The 19,480-nt window shown below is 37.5% G+C and overlaps 1 protein-coding gene across 10 annotated transcripts in view; it reads right to left on the bottom strand.

Moving 5' to 3' along the window:
* ENAH (ENAH actin regulator) overlaps nucleotides 1-19,480 on the bottom strand; it is a 110,279-nt gene that overhangs the window by 52,074 nt on the left and 38,725 nt on the right. For all 10 annotated transcript variants that reach the window (XM_074316929.2, XM_074316928.2, XM_074316927.2 and 7 more), the window contains exons 2-3: nucleotides 7,010-7,175; nucleotides 1,417-1,594 (exon numbers count right to left, since the gene is read on the bottom strand). In XM_074316929.2, the coding sequence (XP_074173030.2) occupies nucleotides 1,417-1,594; nucleotides 7,010-7,175 (344 nt within the window). The remainder of the gene's footprint in view (nucleotides 1-1,416; nucleotides 1,595-7,009; nucleotides 7,176-19,480) is intronic.

Raw genomic sequence — 19,480 nt, 5'->3', positions numbered from 1 at the left:
AATGCTAGTTTGTTCCAAACATGGGGAAGCCAAATATTATTGTCATACATATACTGTCTAAACTTTTGTCCTTTAATTATTTTATTATGTAGTCAACCTACTTAATAAGATATTAAGAACCATAATTCTAGTTTCTTTCCTATGGTAAAACTATGGTAACAGAAAAGCAATTCTATACCTACAACAGAAGGCCAATAAAATACTGGTGCCTAACAGACAAGTACACTCAGACAATCTACATCCAAGACTATATATAATATATACATACAGACTTTCCTCGGCTCCTTTCTGGACATACTGACAAACCAGGAGACGTTCCAGCGGTTTATTTTCTCAAAATAGGTAAGCTATGAGAGCTATGTACAAACTGTTTATAGATATATTAATTTCCTCAAAGGAGATCTAATATAAACCATCTATAAGCATAATACCATGGTTTCCAGCAAGATTCAAAAACGACTTCTTGCTCTGAAATTTGTATTTGGAAAAGACTAACACATGGGCTAGATGTTTCAATCCCTTTTAGAATAAGGCAAGAAATACATGAAATTTATTGTACCTACAACAGGTTTTGAAATTCTACATCTTCAACAAAATATCAAATTTTAATTTGACTATATGTTCTTCCTCTTAAAATATATAAATTGTTTATAGCACATTTATATCATTATGATCACTACTAAATATACAACAAAGGCAAGCATAATCACATTTGTATTGTTTTATACATGACATTTCTTTTCTGACTAAAATCTATCTCCCCAAAGAGAGAGCAATACATTGGTATATTTCTTTTCTATTTTTTAAACAAAAACAAAAACAGAACTCATCTCTGACACATACACAGACTTAAATCCTAGGTTTTTTTAAAGTGAATTATTTCTACATGCAGCGTCAAACCACCATGCAGTGTCGGGGAGATGCAATTCCTAGCTTACACCACCTGAGGGCACTCCTAAAATCCTGAAACAACTTAGAATCCAATTTTTATATTTACTACGACGAAGGACACCTAGTCCTACTTGAAGTTCAAGGGCTCAGTAGTCGCTTTAAAAACATATTCTAGAAAACACATGTTTCTTCCTTAAAACTGAAATCATGGTAAAGGTGTATACTTTCTATCCGTTGCATATTCTCTGGGCCTGTATCCTTGCTGAGGTTCTAAAGCAGGATGAACGTAACTAAGTAACTTCAAATGAGAGCCCTCAAAAGTTACTAACTAACCAATCTCATGTGATTATCCTTCTAGACTACAGGTTTATCATCAACAAAAAAAGTTCATGTTTCTGTAGAGAACAGAAATTCACGAATGACTTCAAATACATATATGATTTAAAAGTGGGTCAGAAAAGGCTTGTTGTAGCCATCCATATGGCACTTCAGTTCAAGGAAACGAGTCAGCCATGGGCACCTTACCTGTCTCCTGGGAATTCAACACTTCCAAGGCATGCATCATGGCACTTGCAAAGACATTGGCATCCTCTTTGCTGCCAAAGTTGAGACCATACACCTGTCTAGCATCCCGCCATTGGTGGAAGGTCTGTGTAGCTTGATTGTACTTCAACCCTTTAGGAATGGCACAATTTATCACGACCTAAAAGACAGTAATTCTTTATCAAATCGAGGTACTAACTGGCAAAATCAACACAGTCAACAAACCCTGATTGGGCAGATATTCACTCATTCACACCTGCTCCGGACATGGTTGGCAAAAAAAACGGTTAAACCAATTATCTAGGGGACAGTCTGCAGAAATATTAAGTCTGATGGAAGTTAAGCTGTCTGATGGGTACAAAGGTCTGGCTTTAAAACAGTAAATCAGCTAAACAAAAGAAAATCTATATGCCTCATTAAATATATTTTACCATGTTTATTGAAGTATTATAAAGTCACAAAGCATATAATATATATGCATGTATCTCGGTGAACATTCCCATGTAGCCAAAACCCTGATCAAGAAATAGGATGTGCTTCTTAACCCCTCCTCGCTCCCAAAAGGTACCAGCCACACTTCTAACATCATAGATCAATTTTTCAGGTTTGGAGATTTTATGTACACGGAGTTCCATAATAAGTATGTATTATAATGTATCTGCCCTTTCCCCGTTTATTCCATGCAGTTGTGGGTTCTTCTTTTTCGCTGCCCTATGGTATTCCATTGTATAAATCGTTTATTTATCCATTCTCCCATTAATGGACATTTGAATTATTTGCAGTTGGAGGATATTAAAAATTGCCAGGTTGTGAACATCCTATTAAATGTCTTTTTTTGGACATATGAGCACACATTTCTGTTGGGCATATATCCAGGAGTGCAATTGTCACAGGCCATATATAGAGAGTTTTCAACTTTAGTTGAAAACTCCAAGTAGGTTTCCAAATTAGTTCTATCAATTTTCACTTCCACAGCAGAATATAAACAGGTTGCACGCGCAACTACACATTCAATCCAACATTACAGTCTGTATTGTTGGTCTTTATTTTAACAATTCTGATGGGTATGAATACTGTATCAGTCTTGTTCTAGTTTGCATTTTCCTGATTACTAATAAAATTCAGTACTTTTTCATGTTTTAATGGCTATGTAGATATCTTCTTTTACTAATAACTGCTCAAATTAAATCTCTTGCCCATTTTTCTACCAAGTCGTCCATCTTTTTTTTTTCTTATTGCTTTGTAAGAGTCCTTTATATATTCTGGATATAATCCTATTGTTGGTTATCTGTGTTGTAAATATCATCTCCATTTTTGCGGCTTGCCTTTTCACTCTCTTAATGGTGTCTTTCGATGAACAGATAACTTTTATTCATTCCAAATTCAATCTGAATTAGCAATCTTCGCCTTCACAGTTAATGTTTTTGTAACCTGTTTAAGAAATGTTTCTCAATCCCAAGGTCATGAAAATATTATCCCAGATTATTTTATAAAAGCTTTATTGATATAACTTTCATACTCACATCTCCAATCCAACTGGAATTGATTTATGCCTGTGGTGTGAAATGAGATTCAAGTTTCCTCTTTGTTCCAACATGGCTGTGCAATTGATCCAGTCCTATCTGTTAACTGTGCTGCAGTTTACCTTTTCCATAACTCAAGTGTCTGAATGGCTCTATTTTGTTTCACTGGTCAATATGCCTGTCTTTGAGCCAGTGTCACAGTGTCTTTATTATTGTGGCTTTACATTAAGTCTTTATAGCCCCCAGAGTAGTGTCCACCTACTTTGTTCTTTAGTAGTGCTTTGATTATTCTCAGCTCTTTGTGTGTGGCGACAACTTTATACTCAGATTATCAATTTTGTGTTATTGCTCCAACCTTCCAGTCTCTGCTTTTAACTGGAGTGTTCATTTACATTTAATGTAAATTATATATAAATGTGGGTCTAAATCTACCATACCTACTTTATTATTATCCCCTCTATTAGCTCACTAATTAAACTTTTTCACTGTTTTAGTGGTTGCCCCAGAGATGACATCAAGCATCTCAAACTTATCAAAGACAAATAAAAACTATTATTTTTACCTTTTCCTCAACAATACAAGGACTTTACAAATACTTTATCTCCAATAGCGCCCCCCATTTCTCATGCCCATCTCAGGACTCCTTTGCTATTTATATTGGTTATTTTAATTCTATGTATATTTTAAACCCCATAAAACGCTACCACTATACACAGTCAATGACCTTCGATGATCAGTGTTTATGCTTTCTTTTACTTTTTATTCTTCTGTCTCTTCAAGCTTCTGCTGGGACCATCTTGAAATTTTTCTCTCAATGCAGATCTCCCGGTGATGAATTCTCTCCATTTTTTTCTTAGTCTGAAAACAACTTTACTTCTTCATTTTTGAAGGATATTTTTCTTAGGTGTGAAATTTTAAGGAGTCATTTATTTTCTTACAGTACTTTGAAGTCCACTGCCTTCTAGCTCTTGTTATTTCTATTGAAAAGTCACCTGACAAACTGTTGTTGCTTCTTTAAAATCATTTTTTTTTCACTGACTGCTCTCAAGAGTTTCACCCTGTATTTTGTTTACAGTAATTTTTCATCACTTTTGAAAATTCTTGTTCATTATCTCTTTGATTATTTTTCTGCCCCATTCTCTGCTCTCCTCTGGGACTGATTACACATACGTTATACACTTTTTACTGTATTGTCCATGTCTTTAAGCTTTTTATATACCTACATTTTTCTCTTTCAGAATATCTTAGCTTCAGTCTGAATATTCTTTTCTGACCTATATTCCAGTTTACTCATTCTTTTTAGCTGTTTCTAGTTTGTAAAACCCATCACTGAGTTAACAGCAGTTATTCTATTTTTTAATTCTAAAATTTCCATTAAGTTCTTTTTTCAGGAATCTAGTCCTCTGCTGAAATTCTCAATCTTTTATTTCCTTGAATATACTGAGCATGGTTATTTTAAAGTCAATTTCTGATAGTTCTATTAACTGGATTCCCAGTCGATCTGTTCTAATACTATTCCTGTCGTCTCCCTGTATGCCTGGGTATTTTGATTGAGTGCCAGACATTGTGTATGGACCATTATATGGAAATTTTGAGGCCTACAATGATGTTATATTTTTCCAGGGAAAATGTACATTTGCTTCTGGCAAACAGCTAAGAAAACTAACAATCTCGAATCACTTTAATACAAAAGTGACCAAAATTAGAGGCTGGGTTTCAGTTCCTATAAAGGCCAGACTAATTCTGAGTCAAACTTCTTCCAGGGAATTGCGGCTTCTGGGTCCCAAGTCATGACCTGGGGGATCACCAAGACAACACTCCTTCACTGGCAGGCTCTAACTTCCCATTTGTGTCCTACGTGTCCCATGAGTCTCCCCAAAATCTGCTCATCTTCTCAGTCTCTTTCAAAACTGACACCCGCCTCCAGTAAAGAGAGGTCCCAAAGCTGGGTTTACTTCTCTAGTTCTTTCTTCTTTCAGTTCATAACTGAAACAACTCACTGTCCTTCTTTACTCACATGCTTAACAAACATTCAAATAAATGGTGGGTGATTTTTTTAATGGCTCTTTACTACAAAAAGATTAAATGTTGTTTAATAAATTATAATAACATGTTTCCATTTAGAAAAGACTTAAAATCATTAAGAAATGTAGCAAGGTACTCTGGAATAAGAGGAAACCAATTTTTTTATTAGATATATCTGTAGGTACATTATTGTTTTTGTTAAAGTGGTATCTTTATAAAATTATGTTTTCTAATTGTTTATTGCTAGTTATACAAAAATGCCACTGGCTTTTATGTACTGATCTTGTATCCAGCAACCTTGCTGAACAATCTTATTAGTTCTATTATTTTATCTGCAGATACTCTTGGGATTTTTTATGTAGACAATTACATCACGAGTGAATAAAATCAGCTATATGTCTTTCTTTTCAATCCTTAGAGTTTCTTCATCTTCATATCACTACGTTACCTCCTCTGCAATGCTAAATGAAAGTGATTAAAGCTGAAATCCTCAACTTATTCTTGAGTTTGATGGATATCCTCCCAACATCGTACTGTCCTGTAAGATGTCTGCTGTATGTTTATATTACTCATCCTTATCAACTTAAGAAAATTTTTATGCCAAACATGCTGAAAATTTTATGCACAGATTTTACTTTTATCAAATGCTTTTCCTGAATTTCTTGTTTCTTATAGTATTCTTCTGGTAAACTACATTACTAAGTTATCTAATGTTAAACTATCCTTACATTACTGAGATAAAAAGAGATAAACCCCATTTGGTCAGAGGTGATCTTCTTCTTTTTTTTTCATGTACTCTGCTGCATTTGGCCTGCTAATAATATCTTACTGAGGACTTCTATATCTCTGTCAATGTCCACAACTGAGACTGGCTTATAATTTTCCTCTCTCGAACTGTTCTGTTTTTAGGTATCAAAATTATACTAGCCTCATAAAGTACTATTCTTTAAAACAGTTTGCATAAAAAAGGTAGCATTTTGTAGATTTTTAGATTTTGTTTATCAATGCTCTGAACTCCCCTCCATTTTTTAAAATTTGGTGATAGATTATTAACTATTGATATATTTTATGATTGTAGGTCTACTATGTTTTTCTACTTTCTGCCAGCTTGGGTAAATTATATTTGTCTACAAAATGGCTTATTTATCAGCATAAAGCCATTCATGTTACCTTAGTAATTTATTGCCTTACTATAACTAATAGCAATACTCTTCCAATGCTAATACTGTTTATTTTCAACTTTTTTCTTTGATTCTGCGATTTTTCTATTCAGCAGGGTAAGCTTTTGTGTTAATAATTTCTACTTATTTTTATTTAATTAAGTTCTTTTATTTTTAGTATTTCCTTCTGCTCTCTTTGAGTTAAGCTCATTATATGCCCTTAAGATGTGTCCATCTAAGGACAGCTTAGATGTCCCACAGATTTCTATAAGTAATACTTGTCACTCAGGTCTAAGTATTCTTATTTTCTAATCTTCATAATGAGTTCCAACTTAGTGTCATGAATTATTTAGAAGTGTTTTCTAATTTCCAAATATTTTAAGAACACCCCATCTGTCAAAAGCTAAAAGCCACAGGATAGTTTACTTCTCTCTCTCTCTCTCTTTTTTTTTAAATTAAAGTTTATCGGGGTGTTTACTTCTCTTAATAAAAATTTCAGTGTTTCATATGGAAATTCCCAGACTTGTACAGGATTCTGGCTACTTATTTTTAAATATTCATTTTCTTTTTTGCCACCATTGAGCTACTTTTAGGACTGTTCGTTAGTACTACCAATGTTTTCCCCAGAGAGACCATTTCAACTATAGTTTAAAAGCACTCCTTTATTTTACTGAATGTACCAAGTCTTTTTGTAACACAAGACGACTTTAAGAATTTCACCGGGGGTGGCCAGTTAGCTCAGTTGGTTAGAGTATGGTGCTAGTAATAACACCAATAACAGCAGGCTGCCGGTTCGATTCCTGTATGGGCCACTGTGAGCTGCGTCCTCCATAAAAAAAAAAAAAAAAATCACAGACCCTTCCTTACCTGATGGTCTTGAATTTTCCTGCCCACCACTCTGAATGTGTTGTTGCCTGTGTGGTGATATATATGAACTCTGCTGAACCCAGTTGAGCCACCAGCTGGCACCCACTTCTTATTGGCATCATCATAAACCATCACAGCAGCTCTTGCCTGGCAGATACTCTGTTCACTGTTTAAAAAAAAAAAAAAAAAGCAAACTTAAGATATTTAAAATATGCTAAGTTTCCCACATCACCACATAAATCAGAGTTAGCTCACCTAGCAGTCAGTCAACAATTAGTGCTTTACTGGGTGCTAGAAACAACACCAAACAAAACACAGGCTTCCTGCCCTTACGGGTGGATAAAAATGGGGAAGGCGCACTTAAAACAAACTAATACAACTACAAGTAAAAATTAATTGTCATCTGTGTAATCATGTATATACATTTATAAAATCAAGGAGCAGTTTCTGTTTCCCCTCTTTACTTACTGATATTTTTACCATCAGGCTTGCTTCAAGATCTGTAACCAATTCTGAGTAGCTCTATCTGCCCCTTGAGATATGGAGTTGTCACCAACCATCAATGGATGGCTATGTGACTAAGTCTTTGATTCCACTTGGGCAAGATAACACCCTATGTTTCAAATTTCTTCATTTAAAAATGAAAAAGTAAAATGAGATGTTTTCTAAAGATCATTCTAGATTTTAATGCTAACCTTCACAGATAAATATTAAAGCAAAGAGCAATTCCATGATAATATCTTTAAATCTTAGCTTCACCTCAATTATTTGTTACCAAGTGAGACTGAGATACATGAATAAATAAAATGAGGGGAAGTTATTTCATATGAACACTAGTTTCATCTTTCAAAAATTCAATATTCCTACTGGGGGGAAAAAGACTGATTTGAATTTTACTTTATTTCATACCACATTTTTTTTTTTTTTTAAATCAAATACCAAAAATGAGCAACAGAAGGACACAGGTACATTAACTCTATGTTGACTATTGACCCAACTAAAATAACTCAATCTCTACACAGAAGACTTCTCTCACATTTAAGCCACAGTTACGGAGACGCTGCTCAGTAGCTCACCCAACCCCACCTTTAATGAAAGCATTGCTCATCCCACCCATTTTCGCCTCAAAGATTTTAAACAGTGAATCATGTGGGGTTTTTCCCAATACCCTCAGAAACCAAAAGTGATTTCAAGCCCTTCCCTCTTACCCACACTTCTGCCCCATCTCTCAACAGTGTATGTTTATATGTATTTTACTCAACTTGTCACATGACTTGATGACAGCAGACTCATGGGGACCTAAAGAGGTCGCAGGACTGAGCAATAACATTGCTTCAGAACAGTGGGGTTAGAATTGTTTGTAATTTTCCATTAGAGAAATTTTACAAAAACTAACTTGGAACCATATTTGAGCACCACAAACACTGAAATAAAACCAGTGGTAGTCTAAGTTTTCAAGCTCCACTGAAATTTTTTTAGTAAAATAGTCCTGGAAACAAAAACAAGCCAATGACTAAAGCTTGAATTCTTTTTAAAAGCTTGATTAAAGAGCATCTGTCAGCACGGCAGTTGAACAGAAACACAACCGAAACACCTAAGTGACAACATTTCCATAACTCTATAGAAAGATTACATGAAACAACCTAAAGCAAATTGCTTCTTACAGCACACAATCCAAGACACAAATTTACTACTAACTGTAAATAACTCAATAAACAAATCTGTAAATTAATAAAGAACAGTATTTTCCAGTTTTCAAAAGTTAGTATTTTTGGACATACACTATGATTCCCATGGTTCAAGAAATAATGTCTCTTCAAGAGAGTCCCAGTGGGATGACACAAGCTAAAACAATAGTTAAACCCCTATTTTGTACATTTGGTCATTCCATGCCTCAAAAAGAAAAATTTTTTTTTTAAAAACATACAGGAAATCTAAAACCAGGAGAGTTAGATAGAATATCCCAACTTCTCCCTCTACCTTTTTCTTCCCGGTTGCTAGAAGAGTGGGTTGTTGCTGGAAACGTTCCGAATTGAAGCACATAGTTAACTGAATATCTCTGACTAGTGCTTAATTTACAAACCACTTAGTCAACAATCAAATAAATGTCTGGTCACTTGAGTTTCCCTGGGAAAGCTGTAACCATAGAAACAAAGACATCTCCAAAACATAAAGTAGCCAAGAAAGACCCAAACTGCAAAAATTAGTTGATTCGTTTTCTAAGGAAGATGAAAAGATATCTTCAAGATGAGATGTTAAGGCTACAAATCCAACTCTAAACAAAGCCAAGAAACAGCAGGAGAAGCCCAGGTTAAAGAGAAGAAAAACTAAGGTGTGGGGAAGAGCTGAGGTGCTGTTGGAGAAGTCTCAATAGCCACGTGAGGATGTGGCAAGCTGGGACGGGCAGACAGGGAAAACCCGAACAAGTCCTAGAAGACTTCAGGTTCTCAGAGAAGCCACATCAGGGCTTGGCCAGGAAGAGATGGCACTGGTTGCCGGGGATCTTAGTGACAAATTCAAGTCAAGTCTTTGCATTCCTTTCCATAACATGTGAGGACCTTTCCTTACTAGACACAGATATCCTGTGGTATAATACGAAACACCTGGTCATTGTCACAGTTCTGACCGAGCTCCTAAACAAACCCCTTGGCATCTCATAAGCTGTAAGAGCGTCTTTGGTATGCTAATGAGATGACTCTAGGCTTCAGGACGGGGGCTGGGTGCCAGAAATACCAAGTCATGATTAGAAGGTTGAAATTTTCAGTCCTACCCTACCCCACCTCCTGGGAGGGAAGAAGGGCCGGACATTGGGTTCACTCACCAAGGGCCAATGAGTTCATCAAACATGTCTATGTAATGAAACCTCCATAAAACACCCAAACAAGCTCACATCGAGATGCTGGCTGGGTGGCACGCCCAAAGAGGGCATGGAAGCTCTGTGCCTGCCCCATACCTTGCCCTATGCTCTGCCATCTGGCTATGCCAAGTTGTACCCTTTAAAATAAACCAGTAATAGTAAGCAAAGTACTTTCCTAAGTTCTGGGAGTTGTTCAGAAAATTATCAAAAGGGGGTCATGGGAACCCCTGAATGTGTAGTCAGCCAGGCGTAAGTATGGGAAGCCTAAGTACCCCACTGGCAGCTGGCCCCTGAAGTGGGGGCAGTCTTGTGGGATTGAGTCCTCTTAACCTGTGAGGTCGGTGCTAACTCCAGATAGCTTTCACAGTTTAATTGAATTGTTGGACAGCCATTTGGAGTGGAAAAAATAGGAGAACTGGTTGTTGATGAGAAGAAAATCACTCAATATACCAACTCCAATTACAGGTGTGCACAGAATAAGCCAGTAGCACCCAGTTTGGGATTTCATGGACCTATAAACTTCAAACATAAACTGGATGAATCAATATAGAATTGGTTGACAATACTTTGGCCGACTTGCCAGGTAGGATATTGGGGGTAGGGGAGGGATCACCATAACTTATTAAAATAAGGATATTTTGGAACTTCAAAATCTCAAAAGAAAGAACATAATGTAATATACTTTATATGTAATAACTAGCTCTCTATACAATTCCCTACATTGTCCATATGGTGTTTTTTCCATTTCTCCCTGGTCCAGTGAAATACTGATAAGGGTTTGCTTTACAGTATACTGGCCTTAATCACAACAGAACTACCTATATGTTGTGTGTACACAAGATAGGAACAGCTCAGAGGCTCTTCTGATAGGAATTTCCCGCTTCCTCTAGGAGGATTTTCTGCTGAGAAAGTCAATGAGTGAATTTCTGAAACGCTACTTAATATTTTTGACACTATACACATATGTGAGGTTTTTCAGGGGAAAGTAACAAGGAAGGAAGGCAAGATTTAAGAGCCACAGCTACTGAAAAGTCAAAAAGGAAAAAAATAAAAGAAAATGATCTAAACAAGCACAGGAAAAAAGACCAAAAAATTGTATAATCTTTATACTATCATTATATCTGCATTATAACAAGACTCCAAATGAACACCTAATCAAAGCCTTCAACATTCTAAAGGAACTACACACACGATTAAATTAGTAAATTCCTAAATTATAGTTTTGTGAAGATCAGTCACTAAACTAGTTATAAACAAAAGTTTCACTTTATGACCAAATGCAGTTGGCATATATAGACAATATATCTATACATATCTTCCTGGTTTTAACTTTGGTGTTTTAAATAAAATATGCTGTTAGAAGGCTAGAGAGAGAGAGAGACAGCTGATTTTTTAAAAAAGTATAAAAAACCATGATACGATCTTACAATTTTGTGACTTTGCCAAGTAATTCATTTCTGAATACAGTCAAATTTCTTGAGCAGGGGTATATAATGGTAGAGAATGGTTGCCAAGTTCTATTCTCAAAGATACCAGTGAATGAAATGCTTCCTGGTATTTAAGCAGACTAGGAACTGTTTGGCTATTCTGCTATTTGCTATTTATTGAGTTGTGATAAAGCCTTTCAAAGACACGACTCATTCACCATTACTTTACAAAGGAAGCGTTAACTTAACAGTGCCTAGCACATAGTAGGCATTCTTTAAATGCTTGTTTAGTACATAATTTCATCTAACGAAATCCTACTTATCAAGAACTGGATCAAACACCACTTCTCTATGAAGTCTTTCTGGGGTCGCCAAAGCCAGAATTAATCGCTCCCTCCTGCGTTCCCATTGTATTCATTCATTTTCAACAAGGACATCTCTCTGGGGAGGTAATACTCCAGCCACAGGAAAGAGTTGAGATTTCAAGTGCCCAGGGAAGCCACTAGAGGGCTTTAAGAGAAACATGACTTACATTTATAAAAGGTGACTCTAGCTACCACGTACAGAAGGGATTCAGGAAAGTGGCATGGAAATCAAGAACAGAAGCATGGGGCCGGCCCGGTGGCTCAGGCAGTTAGAGCTCCATGCTCCTAACTCCAAAGGCTGCCAGTTCGATTCCCACATGGGCCAGTGGACTCTCAACCACAAGGTTGCCAGTTCAATTCCTCGAGTCCCGCAAGGGATGGTGGGCTCTGCCCCTGCAACTAAGATTGAACACGGCACCTTGAGCTGCCGCTGAGCTCCCGGATGGCTCAGTTGGTTGGAGCATGTCCGCTCAACCACAAGGTTGCTGGTTCGACTCCCCCAAGGGATGGTGGGCTGTGCCCCCTGCAACTAGAAAACGGCAACTGGACCTGGAGCTGTGCTGCGCCCTCCACAACTAAGACTGAAAGGACAACTTGAAGCTGAACAGAACCCTCCACAACTAAGATTGAAAGGACAACAACTTGACTTGGAAAAAAGTCCTGGAAGTACACACTGTTCCCCAATAAAATCTTTAAAAAAAAAAACAACAAAAAAAAAACGGAAGCATGAAGACCAGTGCGAGATGTACAAATGGTGAAACTTGAACCTGACTAGAAACATAGCAGCATGAGAATATATGCTGGAAGTGTAGCAGACAGGACTGGCTAGTACATACGTGAAAGGAAAAGGGAAAGAAGGGGTCAACCAAAGGCAGGAGAAAAATGATGGCTGTCACCTAGCATTTTACTGATACTCCTAAAGTAGCAGGTGACATGCTGTCAAGTATTTTCACTGTTGAAAGACATGGTCCCAATTAATTTATTTTTACACACATATAAACATGTCTTCACCATCTTTGAAAAAGGCCTGTCATTCATCTTTGACTCCTCAGTATGCACCATGGAGCCTTGTCTGCAGTAAGTTATCAAGGTCTGTACATACATAACCTCTATTTTATCCGAGTTTATCCTAAGAAAAAGATTTAGCATCTTGTCTGTTAGGATACTGAGTCCTTCTATGAACTAAGATGTCAGTTATTCAGAAGACAGAATACTAAGGAAGAAATTACACAAAAAAGGTGAAAATTTTAAAGAGAGATTTCCATCTTATTATTCTCTGACGTCAATTTTGTTGTTGTTCAAGGCTGCAATCTTATCACATTTCAAGCATTAAGGAGGCTGAGAATAAACCCAATGTTAGATTTGCACTCAATTCCACAAGTACTGTTCACACCTATATCCCACAGCGCCTACAGAAGCTGAACTAGGCCATCTCAGTTACAGAAGATTATGTACTTGACCGGGAATAATTTTCCTCTAACAGGAAAGTAAACAATAAACATCATGTCCTGTATTGTACTAAGCACTAGGAAAGTCACGAACGGAGTATCTTCTCTCACGTCACCACTCTGGACTCTAGTCATCCTATAAGCCTAGGGGTCACTCCAGAATCCTCCGTGCCCAGTACCCCACGAGGCATTCAGTCACCAGGACCTGTCAGTTCTACTTCCTGAAGACTTCTAATGCATTAGTTCCCTTGACTCGCAAGGCTCAAAAGCTTTCATTTGGGCCCTCCTTAGCTTCTCAACTGGATTTCAATACTCTCCTGACTGGTATTTCTATGTAATCTTACTCCCTCCTCCCAGTGCTTCCAAAGGGATATCTTTCTAAATCAGATCTACTCGTGTCACTCTTTTTAGTTAAGATACTCCAAAGACTCATCTCAAGGCAAACTCCGGCTTCATAGCATAGCATACAAGTTCCACCACGACGTGGCTTGTCTTTCACATTCATTTCTTTCTTTCAAATACCTGGAGCAGGTAATGTGTGTCAGACACCATATTCCCCCATCCTACTACCGGGGGCTCATCCATGTTCAAAACAGTTCAAAACTCCAACACAACAGTGACAACAACTATGCCACTCTTGTCCACATGGCCACACCTGTGCACGTGCCTCTCCCTCTACCTGACCTAACTGCCCATTTCCTTCCCAAATACCTTCTGCCTCACACTGACTGTCCTTCAAAATATAGACACAAGTGTCACATCCTCTCAAAAGCTTATCCACCTCCCCACCAAAACTGGGACTCATTCTATGTTCTCACAATATACTATCTACGCATAGCATCTCTCCACCAAGATCAGATTTAGTTAAAACCCTGAAGGACTGGCATTGTATCTTTTCATTTCTCCGAATTAAGAGATTTGTCCCCAATAAATTTAAAAAAAAAAAAAAAAGTTAATTTGAAAAAACCTGAAAAAAAAGATTTGTTAGTGACTTGAAAAGCAGTGAGAAAGATTAACTGTAAAAAGTAAACATCTGTAAGCTGTAACAGCCCCAATATATGCCAGTGAAAGCTCCCTGTTCTGACTTTCAATGCCCAAATGGACGGTGGATCAAATCCTCTCCTTCCTGTCTATAAAACATACCATCAGCACTTAAAACGCTCACAGCTAGTAAGCTACTATAATCACCCTCCACTCTTCTGCTCCCAGCAATAAGCTGTGTACTTATCAAGTGTCAGCTGGGTTTGTGACCAAATGTATTCATTTCAATTGTACTTGTATTGTAATTATGCAACTTAAATACTATATAAACTAATACGATGTGAGTATACAGAAATTCTGTGAAATTCAGTTGAATGTTCTGGGAAGTTTCTATCAAGGTGACTCATTAAAAAATTGTGAGACACATATAAAAGATGAGGGGGGCACACAAGTCTAACAGAATGCTATATTCAGATGCTTTGCATATGTCTAAGTTCTCTCTCCACTTTGATGTTCTTATACTCTGGAGATAAAAGATGGGCATGCTTTAGGAAAGAAAAATAATGTAGAATTCTCATCACCAGACTAACACTAAAAACTTTACAGAAAAGTTATAAAGTAGACTAAAATATTTAAAGGTGTATGTCACTTTTAAGAACACCAAACTTTAACTAGTTCAATTAACTAACCATTATCACCAGTACAGATCACATTAGATACCGGGGTTTTTCCTATAGGGCACATTTATGAAATACTAAATAGCTTTTCTCCTTTCATATTCCATAAAAAAAAAGAAAAAAAACTTGCTAAGAATTGGGGGGAAAGGGGGAAGTAGCTTTCAAAATAACAATTAAGTGCTGTCATGGCTCACTGACTAAGGGATACAGAAAAAACATTGTAAATTCCACTGATAAACAGCAGATACAAATAATGGCAGCAAACACACTTATTTCCCGCAAAGCAAGAAAACCATCTGGGAAGCAGCAGCTCCAAATATGCAGAAAGACAAAATTTCCCCTAAAGACCACACAGCTGCTTATCACTCATCTTTCCAAGAAATACTAAAAGGTTTTTAAAAAAAGATAAAAATATCAATGTCACTTTATCCCACAACATCTATATTTATGTGCGAAGTACAAATGCAATCTAGAGTAACTGATCCAGTCACCAGAGAAAATGATCAGTGTATCTAAAGCAAGACAGCAAGTTTCAGAAACCGTTTCAGCAAATCTGTTGGGTTACCCTGTAGGATGGAGTAAAAATAGTCTCTTAAATCATTAGGTTAAGTCATAAGTAGAAAAAGTACCTTAAAAAGGTGCTTACTACATAGCCGTGTGTGTGTAGGAATGATGAGAGTAATCTTTTTTTAAATCTTTATGGTCCTATTTGACTTTAATTATGAATACCTCTTAGCTGAGTAAGGAGAGCATGTGCAGATTCTATAAATGTGACGTGGCCAACAAAAAGAACTGCCTCTGCCAACAATATACCCAGAGAGAGAGAAGTAATCATGAAAACGCACAAGTTCGGTATTCTTAAAACAAGAGAGAAAAACCTGGATGGAATTTATAAGAGTTTGGGGAGAGAAAAGAAACTGTGATCCTATTAGACAGGAAGTAAAAAGAGAGATGAAGAAACTAGCGCGACTGAAAAGATCTTGGCTCAGAAGCTGCCTCACCTGTGCGACTCTGGCTGGGCACACACTGGAGACCTGGCTCATGGCAAAAGCACACAGAGAAACCCAAGCCCTCCTGCCTTTCCTGTAGTACAGGAGACTAGTTAACAAAAACAAAGCAAATGTTACGACTTCTTTAAAAAATTCAAATCAACTGTTTCAGGAGACTTCGCTCTAAAACTATCCATAGATAAAGATCTTCGGAGAATATATTTTCCAAGTATTGCTTATGTGCAAGCACAAAAGTCATAACAAAATCAATGAGGAAAAATGTATTAATGGATTACTACCTCTAGTATATTATACACACATCCCTAGTTATATTATAGTTACAAAGAATCAAAATCTCTTTACATTATGAAAGACTAAAACCCAGAGACATGACATAGGTAATTAATTACTGAGCCAGTGCAGAGACAGTAACAATATTAATAAAAGCAAATACTAATATGACTATAATACCAAGTGCCATACACAATTCTATGTGCTTTGCCTTTATTAATTCATTTATTTATTCAACAGTTTTATTTGGTAGATACTTGTTATAATAATATCCCCATTTTACAAATAAGAAACTGAGGCACAGAGAAGTGAATTCATTGACAAAGGACATCATGTAGAAAGTGGCAGAAATGGGATTCAAAGGAGCCAGTCTGCTTTAGAGTCTGGACACGTGACCAGTCTACTTGAATAAGATAGTTAAATTCTGCCTGACAATTTTATTAGTTCCACCAAATTACCTCCTCATAAGTTTTCCATTATTTCCATGTTATACTTCATGTTATATTTAATTTGAAACTAAGGGAAGGAATTGGTACATTTGCTGAAACTGATGTTTTTATAGAAATAAGCTAGGGTTCTTTTAAAGATTTCACTAGAGAAAACAATCATGTTATTCTATAACAAAGCCGTGTGTAGGCTATCACACAGTTTTTTAAAGATAGCAGTATAAAACATATGCATAAAATTAATACTTCAGAGAAAGTTTCCTTCAAATAGAATCTCAACCTTCTTCAAAGAATACATGAAGGCAAAATCTGTGGGAAGCATCTTAGGGACGCAGGTTCAATTCTGTGTAAACTGCCTACATCTCTTGATGACCCCTGAAGTACATACAGAGGGTGCCAAAAAAAATGTATACACATTTTAAGAAAGGAAAAAAGCTGTATTAAAATTGTAATACTCAATACAGTCTGTAACAAAAGATGAACAGTCACGTGTATACATTTTTGGGGCACCCCCAGTATAAGCATGTGCAGGGCACTTTCTAAGCACCCTAACTAAAAGGCTAAAAGAATGGAACAAAAATTTGACCTACTGCGCAAGAGACAGAATTTGCAGTTGATGTCCAACCATGTTATCTGCCTGCTTTTAACAAAAATATCAACACGCTTCAGAGCACGTAACAGAAGTCAGAGGCTCCACAACGTATCCTTGACAAGACGCAGAATACAAATGAAAACTACTCGAAATTCTCAAGAGAAAAGACAGTTAATGGAGCCCAACCACAAGATGAAGATGATGAATGTGGGCCTTGAAAGCAGCTACTGTAACTGTGGCCAATAACATAAAGTAAAATGTGCGCATCATGGAAATAGCAGAGCAATTTTTTAAACACTAAATGAAAATCCTACTGACAAATACATATTTTGCTTTATTATTAAGATTTAAAATCCTCTCCTTAGCTCTAAACCCACAGACAACTGCCTAGCATGTATTTCTACCTAAACATCACAAACCTATCCCCCTCCCTCACCGTATCTACTCCTCCCTCCCCACATCCCATCCCAGGTAAAGGATACCAAAAACCCTAGCGTCTGGCCCCCCACTAGAAATCCGAGCGCCACTTTACAGTGTGCTTCTTTCGGGCATCCCCAATCAGTCACTAAGCCCTGTCAGTCCTGCCACCCATGTCTCTACAATCACCCCCTCTATTCGGCACCCCTGCCACTGAGGTAATGCATCGTTTCCTTCCTGGATTCCTATAGGAGCCTCCACAGTAGCCTTCCCCCCTCCACTCTCATCAGCTGGAAGCCCCGGAATCAGCAGTTCCTGAACAAAGACAGCATCTTCATAATGCCTAGAAAATAGGACATCCTACTATTTCTACACAAGAGACACCAGTTAAGAATATTTTCATTGGGACCGTTTACAACACAGGTGTATTTACCTTTCTGCTGGCTTCCCTAATTGCATTTTCAGGTCAACTGGGAAGGACAAGTTTCTTCCCATTACCACATCACTTGTGTCATGACGACCAGATGAGAATGATCTTCGATTTCCTTACAGAACTGCTGTTCTACATATATACATCAGCAGACTCATTGCTATATGGACTGTCGTTTCGGTTTTTCCCCTCACACAGCCTGTAATTCAACAGGGCTTCACATTTCTTTCCGAGAGCTGAACATCAGTACTAGATTCTACAGGGCAGAATGGGTATCTTTAGAGGCACTGGAGCCTGGGAGTTAAGAGTGGAGAATCGAGAGTTAGACTTGAGTGAATTTCAACCCCAGCTCTGCTGTTTCCATGCACACATCCATGCGACCTGAAACAAGTTGTTCCGTAGCCTCCTGAAGCCCTAGTTTCCTGACTTCTCAAGTGGAATAACAATAATAGCACCTACATCGTGGAACTGTTTTGAGAATAAAAACAAGAACATAAAGCACTTCGAGTATGTGGCATGCTGGGCACTCAATAATATTAGCCATTATTAGCAACAGCCATTCAGTAAATGAGGGTCCAGAATCACAAGTGAGTGCAACACGACCAAACAACTACCGTGCGCCCTTAACATCTGGCGCTGACAACCAACCTGAAGATCCCTGGCCTACTTGGAGCCAGCCCTTGACCACTGGAAGAATCGGAACTGCCCACTCTGCCAGCCTGTTGTGTGAGAGTGAGCTTGACCGCTTTCCTAACACCTGCACGCCAATGGGGCTTTCTTCATTTCCTCTCATCCCTGGTACCCAATTTATCTGGTAGCTATTATAGGCTGCAGTGGTTATTTATGGACCTGGGAATTCATAATGGCCTTGAAACGTCACAAGTACACTGCTACAAATGGTTATTGCTTAGCATGTCTCTACGGGGCTGGAATACCTTTCTAACTTCTTGTTTCCATTTAACGGCCACTACATGTAACTTAATAAGGATCATGGACTCTTCGAGTCCTAAGGAGTTGCTTTCCGTTAATTTTTAATATTTCCATTAAAAGTCAACTTAAAGTAAGATATATATGGTAGACACTTAGTCAAACTAAATCAATTACAAACTGATACTTCTCATACTTCAAAATAACCGCTTGAGGAAAGCCTGGTTTTCCTACTATCCTAAGGAAACCCTTAATTTTCCAAGAGTATTTCTTGGACATTCATGGTTCCAGACCAGATATTTATATAGTTTGGCAACTACAGTCAATGTTCACCAGCTGCCAAGTCCTGCTCAAAACTCCTTTATAAGTTGTGAAATTCTGTCCTGACAGTCTGTCCACTACAGCTGGGAAAGCATATTTCTCTCCTCTTTCTCCATATATAGTTCTTCCACGCAGACCAAGAATTCAGCCCCTAAATATGACACACCAGATCCCCCTTGGCACAAATCAGCTAAATCAAATAAGGGCAGCATACTTTAGTTCTGAGGACCAGACTACGACGAGTGCTATAAAACATAAATTCCAGGAAAAGTATCTGAAGATTGCACGAGGTGGCACACGTAC

The sequence above is a fragment of the Rhinolophus sinicus genome, chromosome 6 (assembly GCF_057876585.1).
Source record: "Rhinolophus sinicus isolate RSI-liver-muscle chromosome 6, RSI-T2T, whole genome shotgun sequence".
Classification (NCBI taxonomy): Eukaryota; Metazoa; Chordata; class Mammalia; order Chiroptera; family Rhinolophidae; genus Rhinolophus; species Rhinolophus sinicus.
The sequence above is the reverse complement of the archived record's forward strand: the minus strand, read 5'-3'. Positions and strand labels throughout refer to the sequence as shown.